Raw genomic sequence first — 26,426 nt, forward strand, 5'->3', positions numbered from 1 at the left:
TCTGTGGTGGCGGATGCACAGTCTACAAGAGACATTCTCATTGGTCCACTGCACGTTGACGCGGGAGGGTTAACCACGCCCACAGCAATTGGTGGACTAACGGGCATATTTAGGCTTAATTTAAGACATGTTAGGTCTAAATTATTATTATTGAAGTTTAACGCGTAATTCCATGTGTGTGTTCTTTTATCAGATGGGTATTAAAGATTGTATTTTTTCAAATGTGATTTATAGTTAAGCTCCCACATGGACGAGCCATTGCATGTGCCAGCTGTTAAGTTTCTCAGCGCTGGCACGGATGGACCAATCACAGTCGTTTGTGTTTGGTCATTGATGGAAAAAGGATTTAAAAAATCTCTGCAGATGAATAAAAATAGAGTAACATACTTATAATGGTGAATTAAATTTAAGGCTTTATTTTAATAAACATGTATCTTATAGTATAATTATATTTTTTAAGATATTAACTAATACAATTCTCGACAATGCACATATAAAACAATACAGGGTTTTTCCTCTGCAATCAAGGAAAGAGTTTGCTAGAAAAAAGATCAAAACAGTGAAATAACATGTAGTGACCAATAGGTAAAACAAATCAAAACTAATATTTGACCCTTTGTTTAGACCTCTGTGTGCTCCATGTTCAATGTCAGTGAATATGTAAAAACACAATATAGCACAGATAAAAAAAGTTTAACAAATCATGAAAGCATGAAATATTGATAAAGCTGAGGTTATTAAGTTAACATACATGTTAATTATTTACCAAAATAAGAGGGATCATACAGAAAGCATGTTATTTTTTATTTAGTACTAATCTGAATAAGATCTTTCACATAAAAGATGTTTACATATAGTCTACAAAAGAAAACAATAGTTGAATTTATAAAAATGAAAAGTTTACATACGCTTGATTCTAAATGCTGTGTTTTTACCTGAATAATCCACAGCTGTTTTTTTGTTTTGTTTTGTTTTGTTTAGTGATAGTTGTTTATGAGTCCTTTGTTTGTCCTGAACAGTTGAACTGCCAGCTGCTCTTCAGAAAAATCATTCAGGTCACACAAATTCTTTGGGACTCATAAGCAGCTATTACTGAAGGTTGAACACTCACTAATGCAACTGAAGGAAAAATTATGCATTAAGAGGTTGGGGTGTAAACTTTTGAGCAGAATAAAGAAGTGTACATCTTTCTTATTTTGCCTAAATATCATATTTTCTCATATAGTACTGCCCTTCAGAAGTTACAGACGATACCTACATGTTTCCTAGAAGACAAAATAACTTATACCCTGATCTTCAAATTCGGCTCTTAATGAATCGTGTTTTCTTCTGGAGCATCAGGGAGTGTTCAAACCTTTTGTAATAGTTGCATATGAGTCCTTTAGTTGTCCTCAGTGTGAAAAGATGGATCTCAAAATCATACAGTCATTGTTGGAAAGTGTTCAAACCCACAAAAATGCTGAGACTAAGTATTTGCGAGACTTGAATGATTTTTCTGAAGAACAACAGGCAGTTTAACCGTTCAGGACAAACAAGGGACTCATGAACAACTATCACTACACAAAAAACACAGATGTGGATCATTCAGGTTACAACACAGTATAAAGAATCAAATATGTAAACCTTTGAACAGGGTCATTTTTATCAATTCAGCTGTTATTTTCTCTTGTGGACTTTATGTAAATGTCGTTCATGTGAAATATATTATTCAGGTCAGTACTAAATCAAAAAATAACATGCATTTTGTATGATCCCTCTTATTTTGGTAAAATAATTAACATTCTGCAGATTCTTGACCTCAACTGTATGGTTGAGTTGAGGCAGTCATTGCATATATTAAACCCTTCTTGCTGTTTGCACTGTTATGCTTCATTGCTGGTCTTGGTTTCACCATGTTCATCCTCCACCTGACCAGAGCGGTTTTTCTTTAGAGGGTCCCTGAGAGACATAACTTCCTGTATCTTCAGAAAGGTGTCACAATCTGAGGGAAACTGATTCCTCTGAAACACATAGTTGAAATTAAAACAAGCTCTTTAAAAAAGAATAGCTCTAGATGACGATACTCACGTTGAGAGAAAGACGCAGAAGTCCACCTTCACCCTGGCCTTCCAGAGATGAGAGGAACACCTTCAGTGACTGCTCAGTCAATTTATTTCCTACGTTATCAGAAAATATATAATATAATAATAAAGCAATAATATAATATAATAAAATATAATATAATATAATATATAAAGTAATAATGTACAAGCATGTTTCACTCTAATACCGAAATGATAATCACCTGAGAGATTCAGAGAAGTAAGGCATGTGTTTCCTGGATGAATGACTTTCCCTCCAGTGTGCACAATTCCAGGATCCAATAGAGGAATTACTGTTTCAACCACCTCCACTTTCTGACAAACAAATGTTTCCATGTTTAACAGGAGACATGTTTAGCCGTCAAAAATCTAATTATATACATTACCAGTCAAAAGTTTTTGAACAGTAAGATAATGGAAATTAATACTTTCATTCAGCAAGGATGATAAAGACATGTTACAAAAGATTTCTATTTCAGATAAATGTTGTTCTTCTGAACCTGCCTTTTTTGAGCAGCAAATCAGAATATGATTATGAATATGAATGATTTCTGAAGGATCATGTGACTGGAGTAATGCTGTTTAAAATTCAGCTTTGGAATCACAGGACTAAATTACATTTAAAAAAATATTAAAAAAGAAAACAGTTATTTTAAATCGTAAATTTTTTTTTCAAAATGTTACTGTTTTTGCTGTACTTTAGATCAAATAAAAGCAGGCTTGGTGAGCAGAAGAGACTTCTTTAAAAAAAAAAACATTCAAAATCTTACTGTTCAAAAACTTTTGACTGGTAGTGTCTATAAATGCTATTTTGCAAATGTAGCATTTTCATGTAAGGGTGGTTTCCTACAGTGGTTCAGGCTGTAGGACTGCCGAAGGACTAAAGAAATGTTATCAGCACGATGGTGTAAATCTGTACATTTCTAGTCTAATACCACCCACTGCCACTTATACCAACGACAGAAATAAGCGCAGTTATAATAGCTAAATATGTGGGAGAGCGTTGCTATTGAGTGACTATATTGTATTGCAATAAGTAGCACATCAATGTTAATGTTAAATCAAGACTAGTTAGCACATCATTTATCATTAAAATGGTGTAATAACAATGTTTCGTTATGGTTACACTTAAATTGGTTACACAATAGATGAAGGATGGTAAAAATAGACAGTTAATTGTACCCAACATGTACATGTATGTGAAATGTTACCTGAGAGAGAGAAAGAGAGGGGGGAGGGGGTAGAGAGAGACAGAGACAGAGAGCAGAGCCCCAAGAAGAGAGCTCCAGCAAAGAAAGAGAGAGCAAGGTAAAAAGAAGGGCAGAGCAACAGTTACAATCTCATTTTATACTTTCCTTGACCATGTGACTAAAACCCAAATGTGAGACATTCAAACTGACCAATCAGCAAATTACAGCTTCACCCTCTGTTAAGGTGTTACAATTAGCAGACCCCCGATGTATACACATTTTGGCCTACAGGCCTTGATCACTATCAGCTCCTCTGTGTCCTCAGGAGTGCCAAATGGCTCTTTTGTTGCTGAAGAAGTGTTTGGGGCAGGAAAGCAGAAGTCTTTGATTATTTTCAACCTTACATTCATTCCTGTCTGTCTTTTATTCTTACCTCTTGTTCAGATACTAGCAGATTATTGTCTTTGCCTGCTGATTTTCCAGCCTGACTACGGGGAACTTTATTATCTAAATGAAAATCAAGAAAGAAAATATTTTCTCTATATGTAAACTATGAAAAAATACCATGTGAAATATAAAGTCCAATTCTGAACCTCAAAAAAAACAGGTGTCAATTACCTTTCTTGGCCACCTTTGGATCTTCTTTCTTTGCTGCCTGACCTGCTGCTGGTTTCTCCTCTTTCTTAGGGTTGTCCTACACACAATAAAGTAAAATCACAAAACAAACATTATTACACTGTAAACTATTGTATTATATCTCAATAAAATATACACTCTTTTCACGTTATAAAATGCATTTACAATATATAGGGAACAACATTGCTCTACCTTCTTTTTGGTGGGGTTCTTCGTACTCTTGTTGAGACGATCCAGTGAAGAGCTGCTGCGGACAGAAATAGGCCGCTCATGTGAGTCTGCAAGACTAACCAGAGATGGCTGGACCATCGTTAATTCTTCACCTTTAATTAACAGCTTCCTCCTCTCAACTATCTCCTCATGTGTCAGAGCAAAGGGGCTAAGCACCTAAATAAGGAAATGAGAAAAGATGCATGGAAATACAGTGATTTGATCCCCTATCAGTCAGCAAGATTTCTGGTTCCCAGGTGTCTTTTATACAGGTAACAATCTGAGATTAGGAGCACTCTCTTAAAGGGAGTGCTCCTAATCTCAGCTTGTTACCTGTACAAAAGACACCTGTCCACAGAAGCAATCAAGCTATCAGATTCCAAACTCTCCATCATGGCCAAGACCAAAGAGCTGTCCCAGGATGTCAGGGACAAGATTATAGACCTACACAAGGCTGGAATCGGCTATAAAACCATCGCCAAGCAGCTTGAGAGAAGGTGACAACAGCTGATGTTTGTATTCGCAAATGGAAGAAACACAAAATAACTGTCAATTTCCCTCGGTTTGGGGCTTCATGCAAGAACTCACCTCGTGGAGTTTCAATGATCATGAGAATAGTGAGAAAATCAGCCCAGAACTACACGGGAGGATCTTGTAAATTATCTCAAAGCAGCTGGGGCCATAGTCACCAAGAAAACAATTGGTAACACACTAAGTCATAAAGACTGAAATTCTGCAGCGCCTGCAATGTCCCCCTCCTCAAGAAAGCACATCTACAGGCCCATCTGAAGTTTGTCAATGAACATCTGAATGATTCAAAAGAGAACTGGGTGAAAGTGTTGTGGTCAGATGAGACCAAAATCGAGCTCTTTAGCATCAACTCAACTCACTGTGTTTGGAGGAGGAGGAATGCTGCCTATGACCCCAAGAACACCATCCCCACTGTCAAACATGGAGGTGGAAACATTATGCTTTGGGGGTGTTTTTCTGCTGAGGGGACAGGACAACTGCACCGCATCAAAGGGACGATGGACGGGGCCATGCACCGTCAAATCTTGGGTGAGAACCTCCTTCCCTCAGTCAGGGTATTTAAAATGGGTCATGGATGAGTATTCCAGCAAGACAATGATCCAAAACACACGGCCAAGGCAACAAAGGAGTGTTTTAAAAAGAAGCACATTAAGGTCCTGGAGTGGCCTAGCCAGTCTATTGACCTTAATCCCATAGAAAATCTGTGTAGGGAGCTGAAGGTTCGAGTTGTCAAACCATCAGCCTCAAAACCTTAATGACGTGGAGAGGATCCACAATGGGAGTAGGACAAAATCCCTCCTGAGATGTGTGCAAACCTGGTGGCCAACTATAAGAAAAGTCTAACCTCTGTGATTGCCAACAAGGGTTTTGCTACTAAGTACTAAGTCATGTTTTGCGAAGGGGTCAAATACTTATTTCACTCATTAAAATGCAAATCAATTTATAATTTGAATTGTTTTGTTGTTATTCTGTCTCTCACTGTTAAAATAAACCTACCTTTAAAATTGTAGCCTGATAATTTCTTTGTCAGTGCAAACATACAAAATCAGCAGGGGATCAAATATTTTTTTCCCTCACTGTATGCATGTTTAATGTGTCAAAGGTAGATAAAATAGGTGTTGTTAATAGGTGTATATAAGTATACCTCAGCCAAATGAGCTGCTCCACTATCCCCTATTTGATTGTAGGATAATGACAGACACAGCAAGGAACGGTTGAGACGCAGACCCTTTAAAAAAAAAGAGGGATGGGTGGTATTAAAAACTCAGTTTTAAGTATATGCAGTCTTGACATAATACAGCAACTGTCTGAATGTCTTCAGATGGACAGATTTTAATTTTACTCACCTGAGCAATGTGAATTGCACCTGCATCACAAATATTATTAAAGGCTAGGTTGAGTGACAGGAGAGTTTTGTTGGCAGAGTGTGCAGTGGACAGAGCCGAGCCAATCAGACGAGCTCCTTCCTCTCCTATATGATTATTACGTAGTGATAAGTCCGTCAACCTAGCATGGACAGTGAAAAAAAAACACTACAAATAATGCATTTTGTCATTATGAGAAAGATACATGTACATTATAACACACCTAAATTCTATATTGCAAGTAGCAAATATATGTGTATGTGTCTGTATGTGTGTACCTTCTTTGATATCTATCTTATCCACCTTTTTCTTCTTGTAAGAGCGGGTTATGCCATTTGTGAATTTTCTCATCTACGTCCAGCTATTTTTAGCTGTACAAAACAGCTGGTTTTGCTGCTTGATATTGCAAACTGGTGTGTCTTACCATATTATTTTAATGTATTGTCTTAATTATGAATACACTGATTTGTAGTGCAAACAGTTTTAATGTTTACTGCACGTTGCTATTTTTCTCGTTATTTCCCTATAGTGGCTGATAAACCGTAAGTCTCACCCTTAAGCTTATTTCCACGTTGAAGAAGAAGAAATTTGTAGAGGTTGTTTTGATATAATGAGAGTGTATTTTAAAGAAGGGTGCAAGAATGAAAACTATGTACACTGCACACAAAGATCACTAAAACCTTGACAGCTTATATGTAATATATATCCTTCTGTGACCTCTGGGCACTTGGGGAGGTTTAAAAAGAGGTGAAAATTCCACAGAAGAAACCAGAGGAATAATAAATCATTGTGAAAAGCATGGTGACCTACATGCTTACTGGAGAGTGTCTGATAATGAAACTGTAAAAGAATAAGAGCTTGGAAAAAGAGCAATTCAGATGGTCAAAAGGCATCTCGCCTTTGTTGTTTTTTCCAATAAAGTCTTTTTTTTTCTTTGTGGCCTTTTTTTCTAGAACTCTGCCTTTGAGCACTATTCCTGCAAGACTAAGAAACAAATTTGTACCCAGAAGTGTTTTAAATTTGACTAAATTTGACAGAACCTCCATTTAAGATCATAAATAAAATAAAATAAAATAAAATTTGTAATACAGTTTAAAATAACGATTTTTTACATTTTAAATGTATTATTTGTTGCTGTGATCAAAGCTGAATTTTCAGAATCAATACTAGTCTAGAGTGTCACGTGATCCTTCAGAAATTGTTCTCATATATCTTGAATTGCTGCTCAAGAAATATTTCTTAATATCAGTGTTGAAAACATTTTTGCTGTTTAATATTTTGGAGGAAACTGTAATGCAGTGTTACTTTTGTAACATTCTAAATGTTTTTACTGTCACTTTTGAACAAATACATGCATCCTTGTTGAATAAAAGTATTAATTCCTTGAAAAAAAATCCCAAAACATTTACCTCAAACTTTTGAAAGCTAGAATTTATTGTAAGCATCAAGTGTATATGTGTTTAAAAATGAAAATGACTCACATGCTGTCTTCCACTATGAGTAAGTGGTAACTCTGCTCAGGGAGTGGATTGCCCTCCAAAACCACCTTCCTGTTAAGATAAAAGTTGGTAGATGGTGTCATTAGATTATCTACACTACCAGTCAAAAATATTTTTAAAGATTTTTTAATGTTTTTAAAAAAGTTTATTCTGCTGACCAAGCCTGCATTTATTTGATCCAAAATACAGAAAAAGCAGTAATATTGTCAAATATTTTTACTATTTTAAACAACGGTTTTCTATTTGAATATATTTGAATATGTAATTTATTCCTGTGATTTCAAAGCTGCTCTTTTAGCATTCACATGATCCTCAGAATCATTCTAATATTCTGATTTGCTGCTCAAAAACATTTACATTTAAACATTTATTATTATTATGTTAAAAACAGCTGAGTAGAATTTTTTCAGGTTTCTTTGATGAAAATTCCAGAAGAATTTATCTGAAATAGAAATCTTTTGTAACATAATAAATGTCTTTATCTTCACTTTTGATCAATTTAAAGCACACTTGCTAAAAAAAAGTATTAATTTCTATCATTTATTTCCACAAAAAATACAGATAAAATAAAACTTATACTGACTCCAAGCTTTTGAATGGTATTGTGTATAATGTTACAAAAGCTTTTTATTTCAGATAAATGCTGATCTTTGGATCTTTTCATTCATTAAAGATTTTTGTAAAAAAAACGTACTCAACTGTTTTAAATATTGATAATAATAATAAAAATGATTCTTGAACAGCAAATCAGCATATTAGAATGATTTCTGAAGGATCTTGTGACACTAAAGACTGAATGATGCTAAAAATGTAACTTTGATCACAGGAATAAATTACATTTTAAAATATATTCAAATATAAAACAGTTATTTTAAATAGTAAAAATATTTCACAATTTTACTGTTTTTGCTGCACTTTGGATCAAACAAATGCAGGCTTGGTGAGCAGAAGAGACTTTTTAAAAAACATTAAAATCTTACTGTTCAAAAACTTTTGACTGGTAGTGTATTATCATAATTTATTTTCCAAATAGATCTTTTTTTTCAGTGAAGCAAAGCACAAACTAGTAGGATTTTGTGAAAGATGAAAATGTTAAGCCTTAAATAACATTCTCAGATTTAATTAATGTTTTCTCTTGATGAATGAATTAAAGATTATTTATAACCCACTGAATAACACTGGCAAGAATTATTGACAAGGCCCTCGAAGATGACTGTTCTTACCTGAGATTTGAACACAGGGAAACTGTGTTTCTCAAAGAGGTGAAAGTGTAATCTGTCAGGCCCACACGCCACAGACTGCAAAACATCACCATTAATGGGGAAATTGACTCATTTATTTGCAATATGAACACTCATGAACACACATACAACACAAAGGCTTACTGTAAGCACTGCAAATTACTAAGGCATGGCAATATCCTGCTCAACACCTGAAAAACCACTTCATCCACCTTCCATCCTATCAAAAAAGACATTTTGAGATTAAACATTTCTTAGGATTGTGAACAGCAACATCTTCTGGTTTACAAAGACACAACAGCCTTACCAAATATTTTGACTTCCTTGACACTCCCGTGGTCTTCATTCTCTAGCTCTATCTGAAGGCAAGGCTTAGAGGACCATGTTGTCATCTGACTTTCTAAAGATGTTAGAAATTGATTGTCTTCTTCAGTCCGAGTTAAGTTTTTATTAAGAGAGACAAATAAAAAGTTTTCTTTTTATCCGTTAGTAGAGTAGACATTATAATGTATGTCTTATGTACAACAGTATTTACCCATAACTCGTCTATTTGTAGATGTTGACTGCTTTATCTTCACAGAAGGGATCTCTTTCACAGCCATGAGTTTACACAGCTCTGTGAAATCCAGCTCCAGATTTCCTGAACACTGGTAATCATCTAGTGTAAGGGATACAACAAAACAACATGTGACCCTTTTTATACATCACCTTAAAGCTAAATAAATAAGCTTTCCATTGATGTAAGTTTTTATAGGACAATATTTGTCCGAAATACAACTATTTGAAAATTTGGAAATCTAAGGGTGCAAAAAAATCTAAATATTGAGAAAATTGCCTTTAAAGATGTGCAAATGAAGTTCTTAGCAATGCATATTACTAATAAAATTTGAGTGTTGATCATTTTACGGCAGGAATTTTACAAAATATCTTCATGTAACATGATCTTTACTTCATATCCTAATGATTTTTGGCATAAAAGAAAAATCAAAAATTTTGAACCATACAATGTATTTTTTGCTATTGCTACAAATATACTCGTGCTACTTTAAGACTGTTTTTGTGGTCCACGGTCACATATGTGACCCTGGACCACAAAACCAGTCTTAAGTCGCTGGGGTATATTTCATAGACTGTAAAAAATAGGTATATTTGTAGCAATAGCCAAAAATACATTTTGATTTTTCTTTTATGCCAAAAATCATTGAGAAATTAAGTAAAGTTCATGTTCCATGTAGATTTTTTGTAAAATTCATACTGTAAACATATCAAAATGTAATTTTTGATTTGTAATATGCATTAAGAACCAACTTTGGACAACTTTAAAGGTGATTTTCTCAGTCTTTTTGATTTTTTTGCATCCTCAGATTTCTGATTTCAAATAGATGTATCTCAGCCAAATATTGTCCTATCCTAACAAACCATACATCAATAGAAAGCTTATTTATTGAGCTTCCATATGACATATAAATCTCAGATTTAAATTTAACCTTATGACTGGTTTTGTGGTCCAGGGTCACATATTTGCATTTTAATTCTACCCTGTCTGTCTGTCTTTACAGACACATAAAGTTACCTGCAGTTTTAGGTGATTCTTCGTCAGTCACAGAATCCGCCTTGTCCACTTTCTCCTTGGAGGATTTTTCAACTCGTTTTTTCATCTTTTGAGCGGTGAACTGTCAAATAAAGCTAAATAATTAATAAAATAATTAATAACCTAAAACAAATAAACAGTGAAGTAACTTTTATCGCTTCACTTCTGCCACTCGCTCAGGTTGTATTCCGTTACCATGCCAACAGTCAGAGCGAATCATCCTCACCTAAAATGCAACGATTACAAAATGGCGTCACCTAGAGGATGGCGGCAAATAGAAAACTCTGAAAATACATCGCTCTGGTAGGTGAAACCTTACAAAAATTACCATAGTAATCTTTTTCCTTGCCTGTCACTCAAAAGCTGTCACCACTATTTGATACAACAAAAATAATGTGCCAAATATCAAAAATAAAAATTGACAAATCGACTTGCATATCATACCTATATTAACTTAAGGAACTATTTTTCTGAAAGTGTGGTAATATGACTAAGGTGATGTAAGATGAATTAAAGTAACTTACTTTAATAAAATTTAATAAATGTTTTCATTAATATCTACAGCTGACAAAAAAACAAAAAAAAAGATTCATAGTGCTATCAAACGATTAACGTTAATCACATCTGAAATAAAAGTTTTCGTTTACATATTGTTATATGCATAATATAAACTACCAGTCAAAAGTTTTTTAAAGACGTCTCTTCTGCTCACCAAGCCTGCATTTAATTGATCAAGTACAGCAAAAATAGTACAATTTTGAAATATTTTTACAGTCATTCTTGAGACATGGGACAAAACATGTCCACCAATTATAACTGCTATTAGTTTTAAAAATAAAACATATTTTCAATTGTAAATGCTATGGGGATTAATAATAGAATGTATTTAACACAATTATCCCCTTCAATTTCATTTGCTCATTATTATGTGAAATCTATGACACTTATTGTCTTCTCACTACATCTAAAACTGTGTGTCCACAGAGAAGGGTTTATTCATTCATATGCTTTAAAATGGATTAAAAAAAATTAATGATGAAAAAGACCTTGTTTTATCAAAGGCAACACTTAATAATATCTCATATTAAAGCAAGGTTGTTTTTCAGTCAGACATGTGTGTTTAATAAGGTTTCGAAGGTGTGTCCTCACTTTTTGTCAACACCGTCAGACATTACTTAAAATGTAATAAAATCAGGGAATATCAGGGGCTATCACTCTAAAAGGACCCCCTTGCCACAGTCCTCTTCTGCAGAGTACATCAATGTCACTCAGGCTCTGCTAAGTTTTATAGTTTTAGAATATTTTAATTCTAATGTTAATATTTTGTGTGTCACAGCTATGATATGTCAACACCAAACATCCAATTTCTGAGAAAAGTATTTGAAATCTTTAAACCATTTTATTCTCCTGAAGCAGGTTCCATTAGCCTCTAGCATCAACAGAAAAAAAAATAAATGTCTACGACATGAACTCCATTTGTTTTGTGAAAGAAATGGCAAATTTGTCAACACCGTCAGATGTCACCACCGTAAGATTTTGTGTTCCAATAATATATCAAAATACTTAAATGTGACTCTTGAATAGAAGCTTTATAAACAATAACATACTCACTGTTTGTTGTGGTTGTTTTAATACAGTAATTAATTGATTCAATGTATTTGATAGTTAAAATGACTACAAATTCAGGTTTTGGTCAACACCGTCAGATGTGTCAACTCCGTCAGTTCTGTCACCTCCGTCAGATGAATATTTTGATGATATTTCATTATGATATTTTATATTTGTTGTGGAATTGTTGGTCACATGTGAAAGTGTAATCTGTCTACTAACATGAGAATGTGTTTTGAAATGTTAAAAACATCTAGAAAGCTGTTAAAGATAAAGTTGAAATTATATTACACATTCCAAGTTAAAAAACAAATTTTTTTTAAAAAAAGAGAAAAGTTGGGAGGTTGTATCAAAGCATAGCTCAGTAGCTTAGTACATATAAGATACATAAATGTAGTTTCCTTTGTCTGAGTACAAAGTTTTATTTTTTCAATTTTGCACCCTGTTTTGTCCCACCTCTCAAGAATGACTGTTTACTATTTAGATAACTGTTTTCTATTTGGATATATTTTAAAATGTAATTTATTGCTATGAATTTTTAACTTAATTACTCCAGTCACATGATCCTTCAGAAATCATTCTAATATTTTGATTTGCTGCTCAAAAAACATTTATTATTATTATTATTATTATTATTATGTTGAAAACCGCTGAGTAGATTTTTTCAGGTTTTCTTGATAAACAGAAAGTTCAGAAGAACAGCATTTATCTGAAATAGAAATCTTTTGTAACATTATAATTGTATATATCATCACTTTTGTTAATGAAATATGCAATTTTCCTGTTGCAAGTATGTCCTTTTCTTCTACACACACTTGTATTGTATACGTTTTATTGAGAGTGGTTTATTAAGAAAGACACCACACACTTGTATTGTATATGTTTTATTGAGAGTGGTTTATTAAGAAAGACACCACACACTTGTATTGTATATGTTTTATTGAGAGTGGTTTATTAAGAAAGACACCACACACTTGTATTGTATATGTTTTATTGAGAGTGGTTTATTAAGAAAGACACCACACACTTGTATTGTATACGTTTTATTGAGAGTGGTTTATTAAGAAAGACACCACACATTTGTATTGTATAAGTTTTATTGAAAGTAGTTTATTAAGTAAAACACCATACTTGTTGTTTTAAAGCATTTATTAAGAAAATGTTTATAACATGTACTAGCAAGAACATAGCTAGAAAACAAACATGTATTAGAAAGAGCTTTGCTAAAAAGAATGACCAAGAGGAATTCAAATGTTACCGTTGAGTGTTTTGTAGCAGACGAGGCGTAGCAGAGGAGAAGAATCCGGAGAAGAAAGAATGCGAAGATGCAGAGGTTATATAGGCACCTTCTTAGGGGATTTCCAAAACTCATGGTATCTCAGGACATTGGAATGCACCTGTTGTGTAGAAAAGACTGAAGTGCGAAGAGGACATCAGATGCTGGTTCTGCAACAGCTTCTCCGGTGCCAGACGACCTGCCATTGATGCCTTCGAACGACTAAGATAGCAATTTATTTTCTTTTGTATTTCTTTATTTTAGCTATATATTAGTATTTTTATGTAAAATATATAACCTATAGACAACAAAATGATACTTTATTATAACCAAGAAGCCTGCCTGCCAAGAGACTCTGATTGATAGACTCGAACTGAACATACCACGGAGGAGTCTTCTGAAGCCTATGGTGTGAGTATGAAAATTACTTATATGATAGGGCAGATTCGACTATCTTTACCTAACCTGAGAATAAACAAAATAAGGTAGAAGGTGTAGGAAATTGAGCACCGCAAAACACTTTTAATCCATTTTAACAGATTCTTGTTAAATAAAAGTATTAATTTTTGTTGATAATTGATAATAATAATAATAAATGTTTCTTAAACAGCAAATCAGCATATTAGAATGATTTCTGAAGGATCACGTGACACTGAAGACTTGAGTAATGATGCTAAAAACTTTGCTTTGATCACAGGAATAAATTATATATTTTAAAATATATTAAAATAGAAAACAGTTATTTCAAATAGTAAAACTATTTCAAAAGTTTACTGTTTTTGCTGTACTTTGGATCAAATAAATGCAGACTTCCTATAAAAAGTGTATATAAATACAAACATACAGTATATATTTAAAAAATATTTACACACATATTATGTAAACAGAAACTTATTTTGAATGCGATTATTCACGATTAATCGCCTGACAGCACTAAAATGAATATATTTCCTCTTTTTTATGAAACTACGAGATGAGGAGGCACATAAAATGTTGCCGTTTTAAAAACAAATGGCAGATGAATATGTATTTATTTGCTTAGTGTTTTCATTGTGTGTATTCGGTAGTTCAAATGATGGTACACAATGTCAATGTGCTACGCAATAGTTAAAATTCACTTTATTTGAAGATGTAATGACTGTCCATACAGTTCAAATACGATTTGTCTGTATACCTGGAGTAATAATGGTTATGACCTAATAAAGAACTGTATCACAGATTCTCTGCTAAATGCATGAGCAACAGGCAAGTATATTTACAATAATGTAGTGCTTTTTATTAAAAAACAAACAAACAAACAAAACAAATAGAATATAAAACAAAAAAAAGTAAAAACCAACAGCATTTTCATGACTTTATAATTACAAACTTTGAACCAGAGTGGAAGAAGTTTCGACAAACTGTACACAACATCACAAAATGCCTGCCAGTCTGTCCATATACAATGCTTGCATCTTATTTTGTGATTGTCTAAAAAGAACTAAACAAATCACACAAAAAACACACAAATACAAGAAATACAAGCATTATATTTATGACCGCTATCACAAAGAACAAAACAATCTTTTCTCATCTGAAGAACAAAAAAATTAAAAAACGACAACCGAAAAAATCAAAAAGGAGATTAAGAACATGATATCGGGTTGACAGCGTCTTTTTCTCTGCCAAAATATCATTTTTACATTTTTATGTTGGTTTGTTTTTTTAGTGTTCAACACTTTGCAGCAAAAACGAGGAACAGTATATCTTTTTCTCCTCTGAAAGTAATAATAATAATAATAATAATGTTAATATTAATTATTACAGTGACGGGTGCCAGGTGTGGGGTCACTGCGACGTCCCCTTCCACAAAGTCCATCAGACGATCCTCCCTCTCGCAATGAGCTCAATTCAGCTGTCTGGGTAACAAAGTTTTTGGAAATTTGTAGCGATTATTAATTATAACGTGTCTGCCGTTTTCTCGTCCGCTTCTCGTAGTTACATGTGACACTTCTGTCAATACAAATCGCATAATAATCATAAGAATCGTAATAATAATAATAATAATAACAATAATAATAATAATAATACATATAGGGCTGAATCCTGTACAATACAATACACAAAATCCATTATCAAGATATTGCTTTTGGAGACATTTCTCACATTTCCCATCTGTTTATATACATAGCTTGGCACTATACAACTTTCTTTCCTTTCGTTTGTCAGTTTTCACTTTGTTTTGTTTTTCCCTCGTCGCTCCATCTAAAGGGGTTTGAAATACTTATCTGTCATAGCGGATGCATTAAGGGCGAAAATCTCATTGTGATTCTGTTTATAAACATTCTCCATGGCAAAGGCCATTAAAAACAATAAAAGAAAATTAAAAACGACACTAAAACCTGGACCCGGCCCCGTCCCACCCGCCCTACAAGCCACTCACGAAAAATAGGACATCACATGATACAATAAGTTCTTGTGAATTCATGAATTTGAACTGTTTATTAACTGCTGTCAAGCCCTTAGTTGTTTCCTCTTTCATAATTATATTATTAGAATGGGCTCACACACTCACACGCACGCTCACAAACACCGTAAAGAATCTCACACGCTACCAGAAACAAAAAACGCTCAAGATAACGGCATTCTAAGGCGGTATATAAAGCCAGCGCACCTCCACTGCTAGATTTTGCTTTTTTTTTTTTTCTCTCCATTTTGAGCTGGTGAATTAAATACTTTTTAAAAAAGGGGGCGGGGCTGGCAGCCACTCTAACCAATCACAATGCCCACGATAACAGAAGCGAAACATTCCAGCCCAGTCCCGAAGTCCCGAGCTCACAAATATGGATACCCCCGTCGTGCTCTGTTACTAATGTAATTACATTATAACAAATAATAAAAAAACGAACAGAAAAAGAAGGTAACATACTTATGTTTTGCTTTATCATACAGCATTGATCAATACTGCGTGAGTGTTAGTGTGTCTTATCCGTACATCTCCGGGAGTGAACGATGTCCTTGTTGTTAAAAGTGCAGTTAGCCAACGTTTTTTTTTTATTTTTTATCTCAGCTCTCTCCTTTCTCAGTCTAGGGGCAGTGTGTGTGCGCTACACTGCACCTCCTATGAAGCTCCTATTAATTTTTTTTACATTTTTTGCCTCGTTTTCCCATTGTTGACCACAAGGTGGCGCCGGACTCCCATTTTTCCACATGCACCCGAAACGAAGGCCTTAAATATAGTACCACTTAGTCATAGGAGACACTTGACCAGTGAAGTCGTAGAGTTGTAATTCATCCTTTTTTTTCTTCTTCAGTTAAAACTTTTCCTATGTCTGACACTTGTACTTTTTAAACGCATCACGGTTGGCGACTTTCAGCAAATTGCATGTCCTTAGTGCACGAAGCTCAGGCTGGTCTCGTAGCTCCTTTAGAATAAGAAACCGTGAGATATAAATATGAACGCGTCGTCGCCTTTCACCTCTGTTTACCCTCTTCTGTTTAGGTGTAGTCCACCTCTGCTTCTCTTTATTCATTATTCTCTTGCTGCTCTGCGGACTTGCTCAGCAGAGAGTGTTGTCAGCATTACTTTCTGCAAATGAATTCGCTCAGTCCAAGCGTCCGTCTGCGGAGGCGGCGACCAGAGCCTGCCTCAAGGAGATATGTCACATCTATCGCTGAAAGGGAGATGTAAAGAAATTAGTTTTCAACAAACTAGAGGTTACAGTAGATTTGTGGCAGTGTGGGGCTAAACAAGTAGATTAAGAACATACACACACACACACACACAAAAAACAACTTACAATAAGAACAATAAATAAAATTTCCCAACTAAAACTGTGAAAATATTAATAAAATAATACATTATTGACTATAACTGTCAGAATCTCCAAATATGATATAGTAATAATAAATGATTTTAATATTAATTCCCAACTAAAACTGTGAAAATATGAATAAAATATTAAGAAAATAATACATTATTGGCTATAATTTAACTGTCCGTAATAATAATATTATTAAAATACTAAAATAATAAAAATATTAAGAAAATATTAAGAAAATAATACATTAGTGATTATAACTGGCTGAATCTTCAAATATAATAATAACAATAATAATAAATAACATTAATAATATTTCTCAACTAAAACTGAAAATATTAATTAAACATTTTAAAAATAATACATTATTGACTATATTTCATAAAATAATATTAATAATTCCCTACTAAAACTGTGAAAAGATTCATAAACTACTAATAAAATAGTAAATTAAATATAACTGTCCAAACCTCCAAATATAAGTAAATAAATAAATAAATAAAATCAATCATATTTCCCAACTAAAACTGAATGAAAACTGACTGAATCTCCAAATATTATATAATAATAATAATTATAATAATAATAATAATAATAATTAATAATAAGTACAATTTTCCAACTAAAACAGAAAATATTAATAAAATAATACATTATTGACTATAATATAATGGTCTAAATCTCCAAATATAACAATAATAATAATAAATAAATGACATTAATAATATTTCTCAACTAAAATATTAATTGAATATTAAAAAAAAGAATACATAATAATAATAATAATAATAATAATCAAAAGAAGAAGAATTCCCAACTAAAACTGTGAAAATATTACAAATAAATAAATTATTGACTATAATATTTTTAGTAATATTAATTGTTAATACAATACATAAAATTAATAACATTTATCAGCCAATCCAGCAGGAAATGTTTAGGTAAAAATAAAATAAAATAATGTCTGAATCACATGAAATCTCATCTTTTATGAAATGTCCTGATTAAATTACAGCCTAAAAAAATCTAAACAGAAAATGTCCAGGTCAAATAAACTAAAATCACATCAAGTCATATCAAATAACAGCTGAATCTCATGAAATGTCATTTTTCATGAAAACCAGCTTAAAAGAATCTAAACAAAAACTATGACAATGTATTTTGTTGTACACTATAATAGAGTTCAACTGTAAAACACACAATAATATATTCATAATTAATTTTAATATAAATAATATTGTTATGAATATCTACGTAAAAATCATTAATATGAATAATGGTATCTAAATCTAAAATATTAATAAAATAAATTGACTGCATTCACACTACATTGACTACATTCAGCAACAAAGATGAAGAAATGTTCATTTATGGTACTGAATGACAAAAAAGAAGAGGCTTTTACAACGTAAGTCAAAAATTGAAATTGAAATTGGGTTGAAAGGAATGGATCCTTTTGATTAAATATGTTCTGTCTCTTACCATTCTTGCTGGGCGCCCGGTGCAGCAGGTCCAGCAAAATCTTGTTCAATCGCTCTCTCTGTGCTTCCCTTCTTCCCAGGATTGATGGATAAAGAGGTGAAGAGGAGAGTGAGGATGAGCATGGGGCGTCCAACGTTTCCCGCCCTCCTACTCCCCCTCCTCCCCTCTCTCTGGAGCCTTCGTCCGTCTCTCTCCTCTCTCCCCTCTCTTCACCCTCCTCTTCTTCCTCCACCTCTTCCTCCTCCCCGCCCGTCCTCCTTTCCTGTGGTGTGGATAGCTGGGGAACAGGGGCGCTGGAGTCCTCCTGAGGGGTCTCCATCTCTCCCTCCGCTCCTCTCCCTCCATCCTCCTCCCCTTCTCTCGAGAAGCCGGCAGACAGACGGTCACATGATGCGCTTGGGGAGGGCTCCTCATCGCAGGTTGCCGCACCTTTGGGCCGCTCACTCTTCCAGGCAGAGCGGCCACCGTTCCTCTTGTAGTTATCCGGCACATAGTGAGGCTGAAGAGAGAGAGAAAATACAAAAAAGTGAGTGGAAGCAACTTGTGCATTTAACAAATAGTTTACTTTCAAACTGTCATGAGTTACATAGTTAGGAATCAACAATGAAAAAAGCCACTTCCCATCCCAACTGTCAAAATTATGGGCTAAAATAATTTATGGATAACTCCCAAAAAGGAATGTCTAGTTTCAACCTTAAATAGAAAAAAATATATTTATTTATTTATAAAAATAATAAATACATAAACAAAAACATTAAATCACAAAGTAATACTACAATTACTATCAATAAATATTAATACTCTAATTTCTTCTTTAAAGCTGTAAAATAAAATAAATTATTAACTATAAAAACATTTATGGATGAATTCCACAAAGAAATGTCCAGGTAAAATAAATGAAATAACAAAATAAAAATAACATAAATAATAATTATTAATATTAATATCATAATTTCCCAAGTAATACTGTGAAATATGAATAAAATAAAAATGTCAATAATTTGTTACGGGTGAGTCTCAGAAAAGAAATAGTCAAATTTTATTTACAAAATAAGAAAACATTTTGTGTTATAACGTAATTTTTATTATATTAAATAATAAATGTGAAATATAATAATAAAATAATAAATTAAATAAAAAATTTCCCAGGTAATATTGTAAAATATGAATAAAACAATATATTATTGTCAATAATTTGTTATTATATATTAAAATGTGCACCATTAAAAGACTAAAAATAGTAATAATAATATTCAATAAATAATAATTATTAATATTAATAGCATAATTTCCCAAGTAATAATGTAAAATATAATTTAAAAAAATATTTTATTGTCAATAATTTGTTACAAGTGAATCTCAAAAAAGAAATGTCCAGGTCAAATTTCAACCCCCCAAAATACATTTTATGACATATGTCAACTATTTTTTATATTAAATAATAATATATGAATTCAAATAAAATAAAATTAATAAAATTAAAATATCCCAATAATACTGTAAAATATGAATTTAATAATTATTATTGTCAATAATTTGTTACGAGTGAATCTCAGAAAAGACATATCCAGGTTAAAATGTCAACATCCCAAAAAATAAAAAATAAGAAAACATTCTGTGAGATAATGTAACATAAGTTAACATTAATTATTAAAAAGTACACCATTAAAAGACAAAAATAGTAATAATAATGTTAATATGAATAGCAATTATTAATATTAATAACATAATTTCCCAAGTAATACTGTAAAATATTAATAAAATAAAATTATTTTTGTCAATTTGTTACAGGTGAGTCTCAGAATTTTTTTAAAAAAAATAAAACATTTTGAGTTTGTAATTATTAATATTATTAGCATAATTTCCCAAGTAATACTGTAAAATATGAATAAAATAAAATTATTTTTGTCAATTTGTTACAGGTGAGTCTCAGAAAAAAAATTGAAAAAATAAGAAAACATTTTGAGTTTGTAATTATTAATATTATTAGCATAATTTCCCAAGTAATACTGTAAAATATGAAAAAAAAATTATTATTAATATTTTTTACAGGGGAATCTTAGAAAAGAAATGTCCAAGTCAAAGTTCAAAAAAACATTTTGTAATATAATGTTACATGAGTTTATAATAAATAATAAAATGTGCACCATTCAAAGACTAAAACAGTATTAATAATGTTAATATGATTAATAAATATTAATATCAATAGTATAATTTGCCAAGTAATACTGTAAAATATTAATAATAAAAAAAAAGTCAATAATTTGTTACCGGTTAATCTCGTAAAAGAAATGTCCATGTCAAATTTCAACCCCCAAAATTAAATAAAAATTAAGAAAACATTGTGTGATACTATTATTATTAAAAATTGTATATATTAAATATTAAAATATGCTCCATTAAAACACAATATAGCCATATTAAATTGAAATGATTCTAAATCAGTTTTCTTTATCAGTTCTGTGAGATTCCCAGCTTATGCAACTACTCACTGAGAAGTCCCTCTTTGGCGTTAGTCTCTTGGGGAAGTGGTTGAACGCGTAGGGCTTGGTGCACACTGGGTAGCGGTTGCGGTGGATCTTGTAGAACAGGTGTGCCGATTTATCCAGCCGGTAGTCGCAGATGTAAACGTCCTGTTCCTTTACCCCTTTCGGACGACCTGAATCCATTAGCAAAAGCAGAAGGCATTAGCATGCAAAGCGTATGGGGTTTTCAGAATGTAACATCTGGTTCAGTACATTTCTTGGATCTCACTGTTGATTTGTTTATGGAAAACTGTTGTATGTGTGAACGTCTCACCCTTGCAGTAAGTGTACAGGTCCAACACACAGCACGTTCCCACCACCGCCTCCAGCGGGATGATCTCATAGAGAGGCACTCGGAACAACTCGTTATGATAGAAGCGGCGAGAAGGAGAGTGATGCGTCTCATGGGGACGGAAGTAGTGATGACCAAAGGCAAACCTCTCACCTCTGAAGAGAGAGAAAGAGAATCAAATCTAAAGTCCATCCTTCTGTTAATTAATGAAGCAAGCATTGACCACAAGATCTAGTGAAGACATATTTTCCTTTCAAAAAATCCTACCTCTACAACCAGAAGCTATTGAAAGAAGAATAAGAACTTGGTTCAAGCCTAATCGCTAAAATCTGTCTGGTAACCAGAAATGTTGTTCCAGGGTCAACAAAGATGTCAATGCTTAAAGAGATAATTCACCTAAAAATGAATATTACCCCATGATTAACTCGCACTCAAGCCATCCTAAGTGTATATGTCTTTCTTATTTCAGACGAATACAATCGGAGTTATATTGAAAAATTTATAAAGGCTTTATAAAGGCAGTGAATGGCTGTTGAGATTTTGAAGCAAAATAAAGTACATCCATTATCATAAAAAGTACTCAACACAGCTTCAGAGGGTTAATAAAGGCCTTTTGAAGCAAATTGATACATTTGTAAAAGAAAAACATGCAGAAAGAGAGCAAAACAATACACCAGTCACAAATTAGAATTAGAAAATTAGGATTTGTAAAGAGAAATGTTGAAGGATTTCAACATAAGCCAAGAGGAGACTGGTTTTCCTTTGCCTGAAACAAAACCTGGCTCTCATGAGACTAGTATAGCCTAACCGGAGCTATATTTGTATATGTATATTTTTCTTACACAAATGCATGGATTCACTTCAGAAGGCCTTAATTAACACATCAGAGCCGTGTGGAGTACTTTTTATGATGGACGGATGTACTTTTTTGGGCTTTAAAATCTCAACAGTCATTCACTGCCATTATTAACAAAGCTTGACATAAACTTTTTTGCTCACCAGCCACTGTGGCTAGTGGTTTTCCAAAATTACTAGCCACTCACAATTTTGTTGTTGGCCAATTACGTTTTATATGACTAAAGTTACGAAGTACTAAAATTTATTTCAATTGATTTCCAGGTCTTCGTTTAATTTAAAGGGTTACTACACCTCAAAACGAAAATTTTGTCATTAATTACTTACCTCCATGTCGTTCCAAACCCGTAAAAGCTTTGTCTTAAAATGAAGATATATTTGATGCATTCTGACAGCTCTCTGACCCTCCCATTGATAGCAATAATTAACAATGATCAACATCCAGAAACGTAGCAAGGAGATTGGTCAAGTAATCCATGTGACATCAGGGGTTTAACCTTAAATTTATGAAGCTACGAGAATACTTTTTGTACGCAAAGAAGACAAAATTAACGGCTTTATTCCACAATTCGTCTCCTCCGCGTCACCCTAGCGCCATTTTGGAGCATACCAATGAACGCAAACAGCGTATGCTGTTTTGTGTCAGCTGCGTCACGCAGATACGCTGTCTTGAATTTAGGGAAAACTGCACTCTGTATAAATATAAAAACTAAATTTTTACCACAGTATGTTTCTTCTGTATGCAATTGTGTTTATTTGTGTTGATTTCTGAATGATCCTCAACTGGCATAACCTTGTTACTGTCAATAGATTATCCAATATCAATTGCCGTTAACACCAAATGTAATAAAATCAGAATCATTCTCACTGAAATTTAGTGTTTCCCTAATTAGACGTTTTAATCAGATTACTCGTCCGGTTGGGCAAGTAAAATTGTTTTTCACTTGCCCCTTCAAAAAAATCCACTTGTCCGAGACAATCATTAATGTCAAGCTCTGTTATAAAAATTTAACCCGCCAAAGTGGCTAGTGGAAGTGACAGTGTTACCCGCCACTGCTGAAATCCACCTGCATTTGTTAATGTCTAGCCCTGATTATAAAGCCTGGATAAGCCAGGACATATTTTAATAGAGCTCTGATTGTATTCGTCTGAAAGACGAAAGTCATATACAACTAGGATGGCTTGAGGGTCAGTAAATCATGGGGAAATTTTCATTCTTGGGTGAACTATCCCTTTACTTCTTAATCAAGAGTACACATAGAAAATTGAATAAGAACACATTTTAAATGTTGGGAGAGTAGTGAATCTCACTTTTCATTTTTCCAGAGTTTCTCGATACGGAAGATGTCCAGTTTGTCTCTATTGATGTGAGACAGGAGACGGTATGATTGACGAACCGGCTGGCCTTCTGTTGTGCGTCTGCTGTCTCTCATAAGGTACACACAGTCACCTGTAACAGTCACACGCAAACATAAACTTTGCATGAAAACATAAACTTAAAAACGCCATAATAGTATGTACTACCAAGTATGTACGTTTTTAAAAACATTTAAAAAAAAATGTAAAAACATGTTTCTTCAGAAAACATTCTAATATGCTGATTTGCTGCTTAAGTAACATTTTTTATTATCAATGTTGAAAACATTTGTGCTGCTTAATATTTTTGTGTAAACTGATAAATTGTTAAATTATAAAACCCTCTCAAAAACAGCATATATGAAATAGAAATTGCAATATTATAAATGTTTTATTGTTACTGTTTTATCTAATGTGCCCATGCTGCATAAAAGTATTGATTAAAAAAATATTACTGGCCTCAAACTTTTGTACATAAGTGCAGATTTCAATTCACAAACACACACACATGCACATACCCTGATGCAATAGTAAGTCATCACGAAGCAGGCATATATAATAGATGGATCCTGATTGGGCATAGCTGGGTTGGGGCACCATAGGGACCTCCTGTTGAAACATGATGGGAAATGCATAAAAGACAAACGCGCACACACACACACACACACACACACACACACACACACACACACACACACACACACACACACACACACACACACACACACACACACACACACACACTAAAAAAGCAGCTTTCAAGAGTTCCAAACTTCCTGAATGACAGAGGAGATCTTAATCCAGGGGTGACCTTTAAAATGTTGTGATAAGAGACCATATGGCCGTGCTAAACATAGTCAGAGAGGAAGAAAGAATTGTAAAGTTACACAGACTGAAAGGTCACATACCCTGTCCACTGGACGAGGGTCACACTGTTCACAGAGATAATGCTCCACGTCCGCCTCCAATCGCATACAATCACAGTGCTGCCATACCTGACAGACAGAAACAAAGAGACAGATTACCTATAGTTTACCCCCATTTACACATGCTTTAAAATCCATTAACTTAAAGTATTAGAAATCATTTCTGGTAACTAGGGGATAGACCAAAATCTTAACCTTTACACCTAGGTAATGATATAAATGGGACCCTGGACCACAAAACCAGCCGTAAGTAGCACGGGTATATTTGTAGCAATAGCCAAAAATACATTGTATTGGTCAAAATGAACTATTTTTCTTTTATGCAAAATATCATTAGGGTATTAAGTAAAGATCATGTTCCATGATGATATTTTGTATATTTCCTAACGTAAATATATCAAAACTTAATTTCTGATTAGTGGCTAAGAAAAGCCATTTTCTAAATATTTAGATTTTTTGCACCCTCAGCTTCCAGATTTTCAAACAGTTGCATCTCAGCCAAATATTGTCCTATCCTAACAAACCATGCATCAATAGAAAGCTTATTCAGCTTTCAGATGTATAAATCTCAATTTCAAAAAATGTACCTTTATGACTAGTTTTGTGGTTCAAGGTCTCATATTACAATATAGTTTTGTTTTTTTTAGTCTTTATGATATTAACATTTATGATACCACAGAAATTTCAATATTTTTTGTCACCAGTGTCAATATCACAAAAAACTAATAATAGCCTAAAATAAAAAAAAAATAAAAGAAAACCCTCAAGCTCACTAAAGACAAGTAAACACTAGGGGTGTAACGGTACGCTAAAATCGTATTCGGTTCGGTACAGTGTCTTGGAGAGCTCGGTTCGGTTCATTTTCGGTACAAAAAAATAAGAATTTACAAAATCTTTATTTTGAAAAGCTGCCAATACACAATAGAATTCTTGCATAAAATAAATAAAAGCGACACATTTGGGTGATATTTTACATAATATTTTTTTAATGCTCTGAAATGAAGCGGTTGCAATAAATGCAAACAAAAACATTATACAAATTAGAGTGTTTATGAATGGTTTTGGCGATTCATGTTACATTTGCATATTGTATTTTATGAATGAAAGTAAAACTGGCGAGGTGAATCTCTGTCTTGTTTTATTTAATGTTATCACAGGATAGTTAAATATAGATTGTGTGTGGGGGAAAAAAGTGTGTGAAATAAGACCACGAAAATCTGTTAATGTGTTAACGGTCTAAACATATACATTTGGACTATATTTTTTTAGATACATACGTTTATATGTATTTTATATGTATTTAAATTTGAAAGTAAAATAAATTACAATATGTATTTATGTTAAATCATAATCTGCGTGACGCTGCCATTAATTTGCTTTGATGACGTTCCAGGGCATTCCAAATGAGCGATTATTTTCAGCGAAGGCCAGCGAAGGGAGCAGTGAACACTGCGTAGGGACCATGTCGATCGGAACGCACCCAAAAGTATTTGTTCTTTGACGCACCTTAACCAAAGTGCGAGTGTTACTGTTCGTCACTCAATAGCGTCCGTGAGGAAACTCGCCTAGGAACATTGTTCCGCTGCGCTTAATATCACGCTAATAATAAATGTATATTATTTAATGAAAAAAAATATACCGAAACGGTACGCAAGTGGACCGAACCGAACAGGCCGTACCGAAACGGTTCAATACATCCCCGTGAACCATTACACCCCTAGTAAACACTGATTAAACAAGAATAAGAAACCAATTACAAGCAACCGGACAAATACACTACAGTACAACAAATAAATAAGAAATGCTATACATTGTATAAACTAATCAAATATATAAAAACACTGCATATTCTTCACTGTGTAAATTAAATATATATTTCTTCTTAGAGTTACAAAAGTGAATTAGTCAAGAGCAGCAAGAGATTTTCTCTCTTATATTGTTTGATTAACATGAATGATAGACA

General features: G+C 33.2%; 2 protein-coding genes across 2 annotated transcripts in view; both read right to left on the reverse strand.

Moving 5' to 3' along the window:
- Positions 1–1,862: 1,862 nt before the first annotated feature.
- Positions 1,863–10,410, reverse strand: lrrc71 (leucine rich repeat containing 71). The gene is made up of 14 exons (XM_073821477.1): positions 10,326–10,410; positions 9,288–9,410; positions 9,060–9,152; positions 8,897–8,972; positions 8,735–8,809; positions 7,494–7,562; positions 5,995–6,154; positions 5,793–5,876; positions 4,100–4,294; positions 3,890–3,965; positions 3,705–3,778; positions 2,285–2,396; positions 2,068–2,156; positions 1,863–2,000 (listed from the first exon to the last, which is right to left on the reverse strand). Exons 1-14 carry the CDS (start codon positions 10,408–10,410, stop codon positions 1,863–1,865), a joined length of 1,449 nt encoding a protein of 482 aa, XP_073677578.1.
- A 4,326-nt stretch (positions 10,411–14,736) lies between these two features.
- ash1l (ash1 (absent, small, or homeotic)-like (Drosophila)) overlaps positions 14,737–26,426 on the reverse strand; it is a 49,400-nt gene continuing 37,710 nt past the window's right edge. The window contains exons 21-27 of the mRNA XM_073821241.1: positions 24,446–24,532; positions 24,056–24,146; positions 23,493–23,631; positions 21,309–21,481; positions 21,002–21,168; positions 18,510–19,008; positions 14,737–16,880 (exon numbers count right to left, since the gene is read on the reverse strand). Coding sequence (XP_073677342.1) covers positions 16,789–16,880; positions 18,510–19,008; positions 21,002–21,168; positions 21,309–21,481; positions 23,493–23,631; positions 24,056–24,146; positions 24,446–24,532 — 1,248 coding nt within the window. The 3' untranslated portion in view covers positions 14,737–16,788. The remainder of the gene's footprint in view (positions 16,881–18,509; positions 19,009–21,001; positions 21,169–21,308; positions 21,482–23,492; positions 23,632–24,055; positions 24,147–24,445; positions 24,533–26,426) is intronic.

Source organism: Garra rufa, chromosome 17, assembly GCF_049309525.1.
Source record: "Garra rufa chromosome 17, GarRuf1.0, whole genome shotgun sequence".
NCBI classification, from domain to species: domain Eukaryota; kingdom Metazoa; phylum Chordata; class Actinopteri; order Cypriniformes; family Cyprinidae; genus Garra; species Garra rufa.

Bases quoted from the DNA above. Each gene is read 5' to 3' on its own strand.
- lrrc71 (XM_073821477.1), bottom strand. From the start codon at position 10,410: ATGAAAAAACGAGTTGAAAAATCCTCCAAGGAGAAAGTGGACAAGGCG. The intron at 8,973-9,059 runs GTAAGGCTGTTG...CTTTTTTGATAG, and splicing joins CAAGGAAGTCAAAATATTTG to GATGGAAGGTGGATGAAGTG. The intron at 2,157-2,284 runs GTGATTATCATT...CTGATAACGTAG, and splicing joins TACTTCTCTGAATCTCTCAG to GAAATAAATTGACTGAGCAG.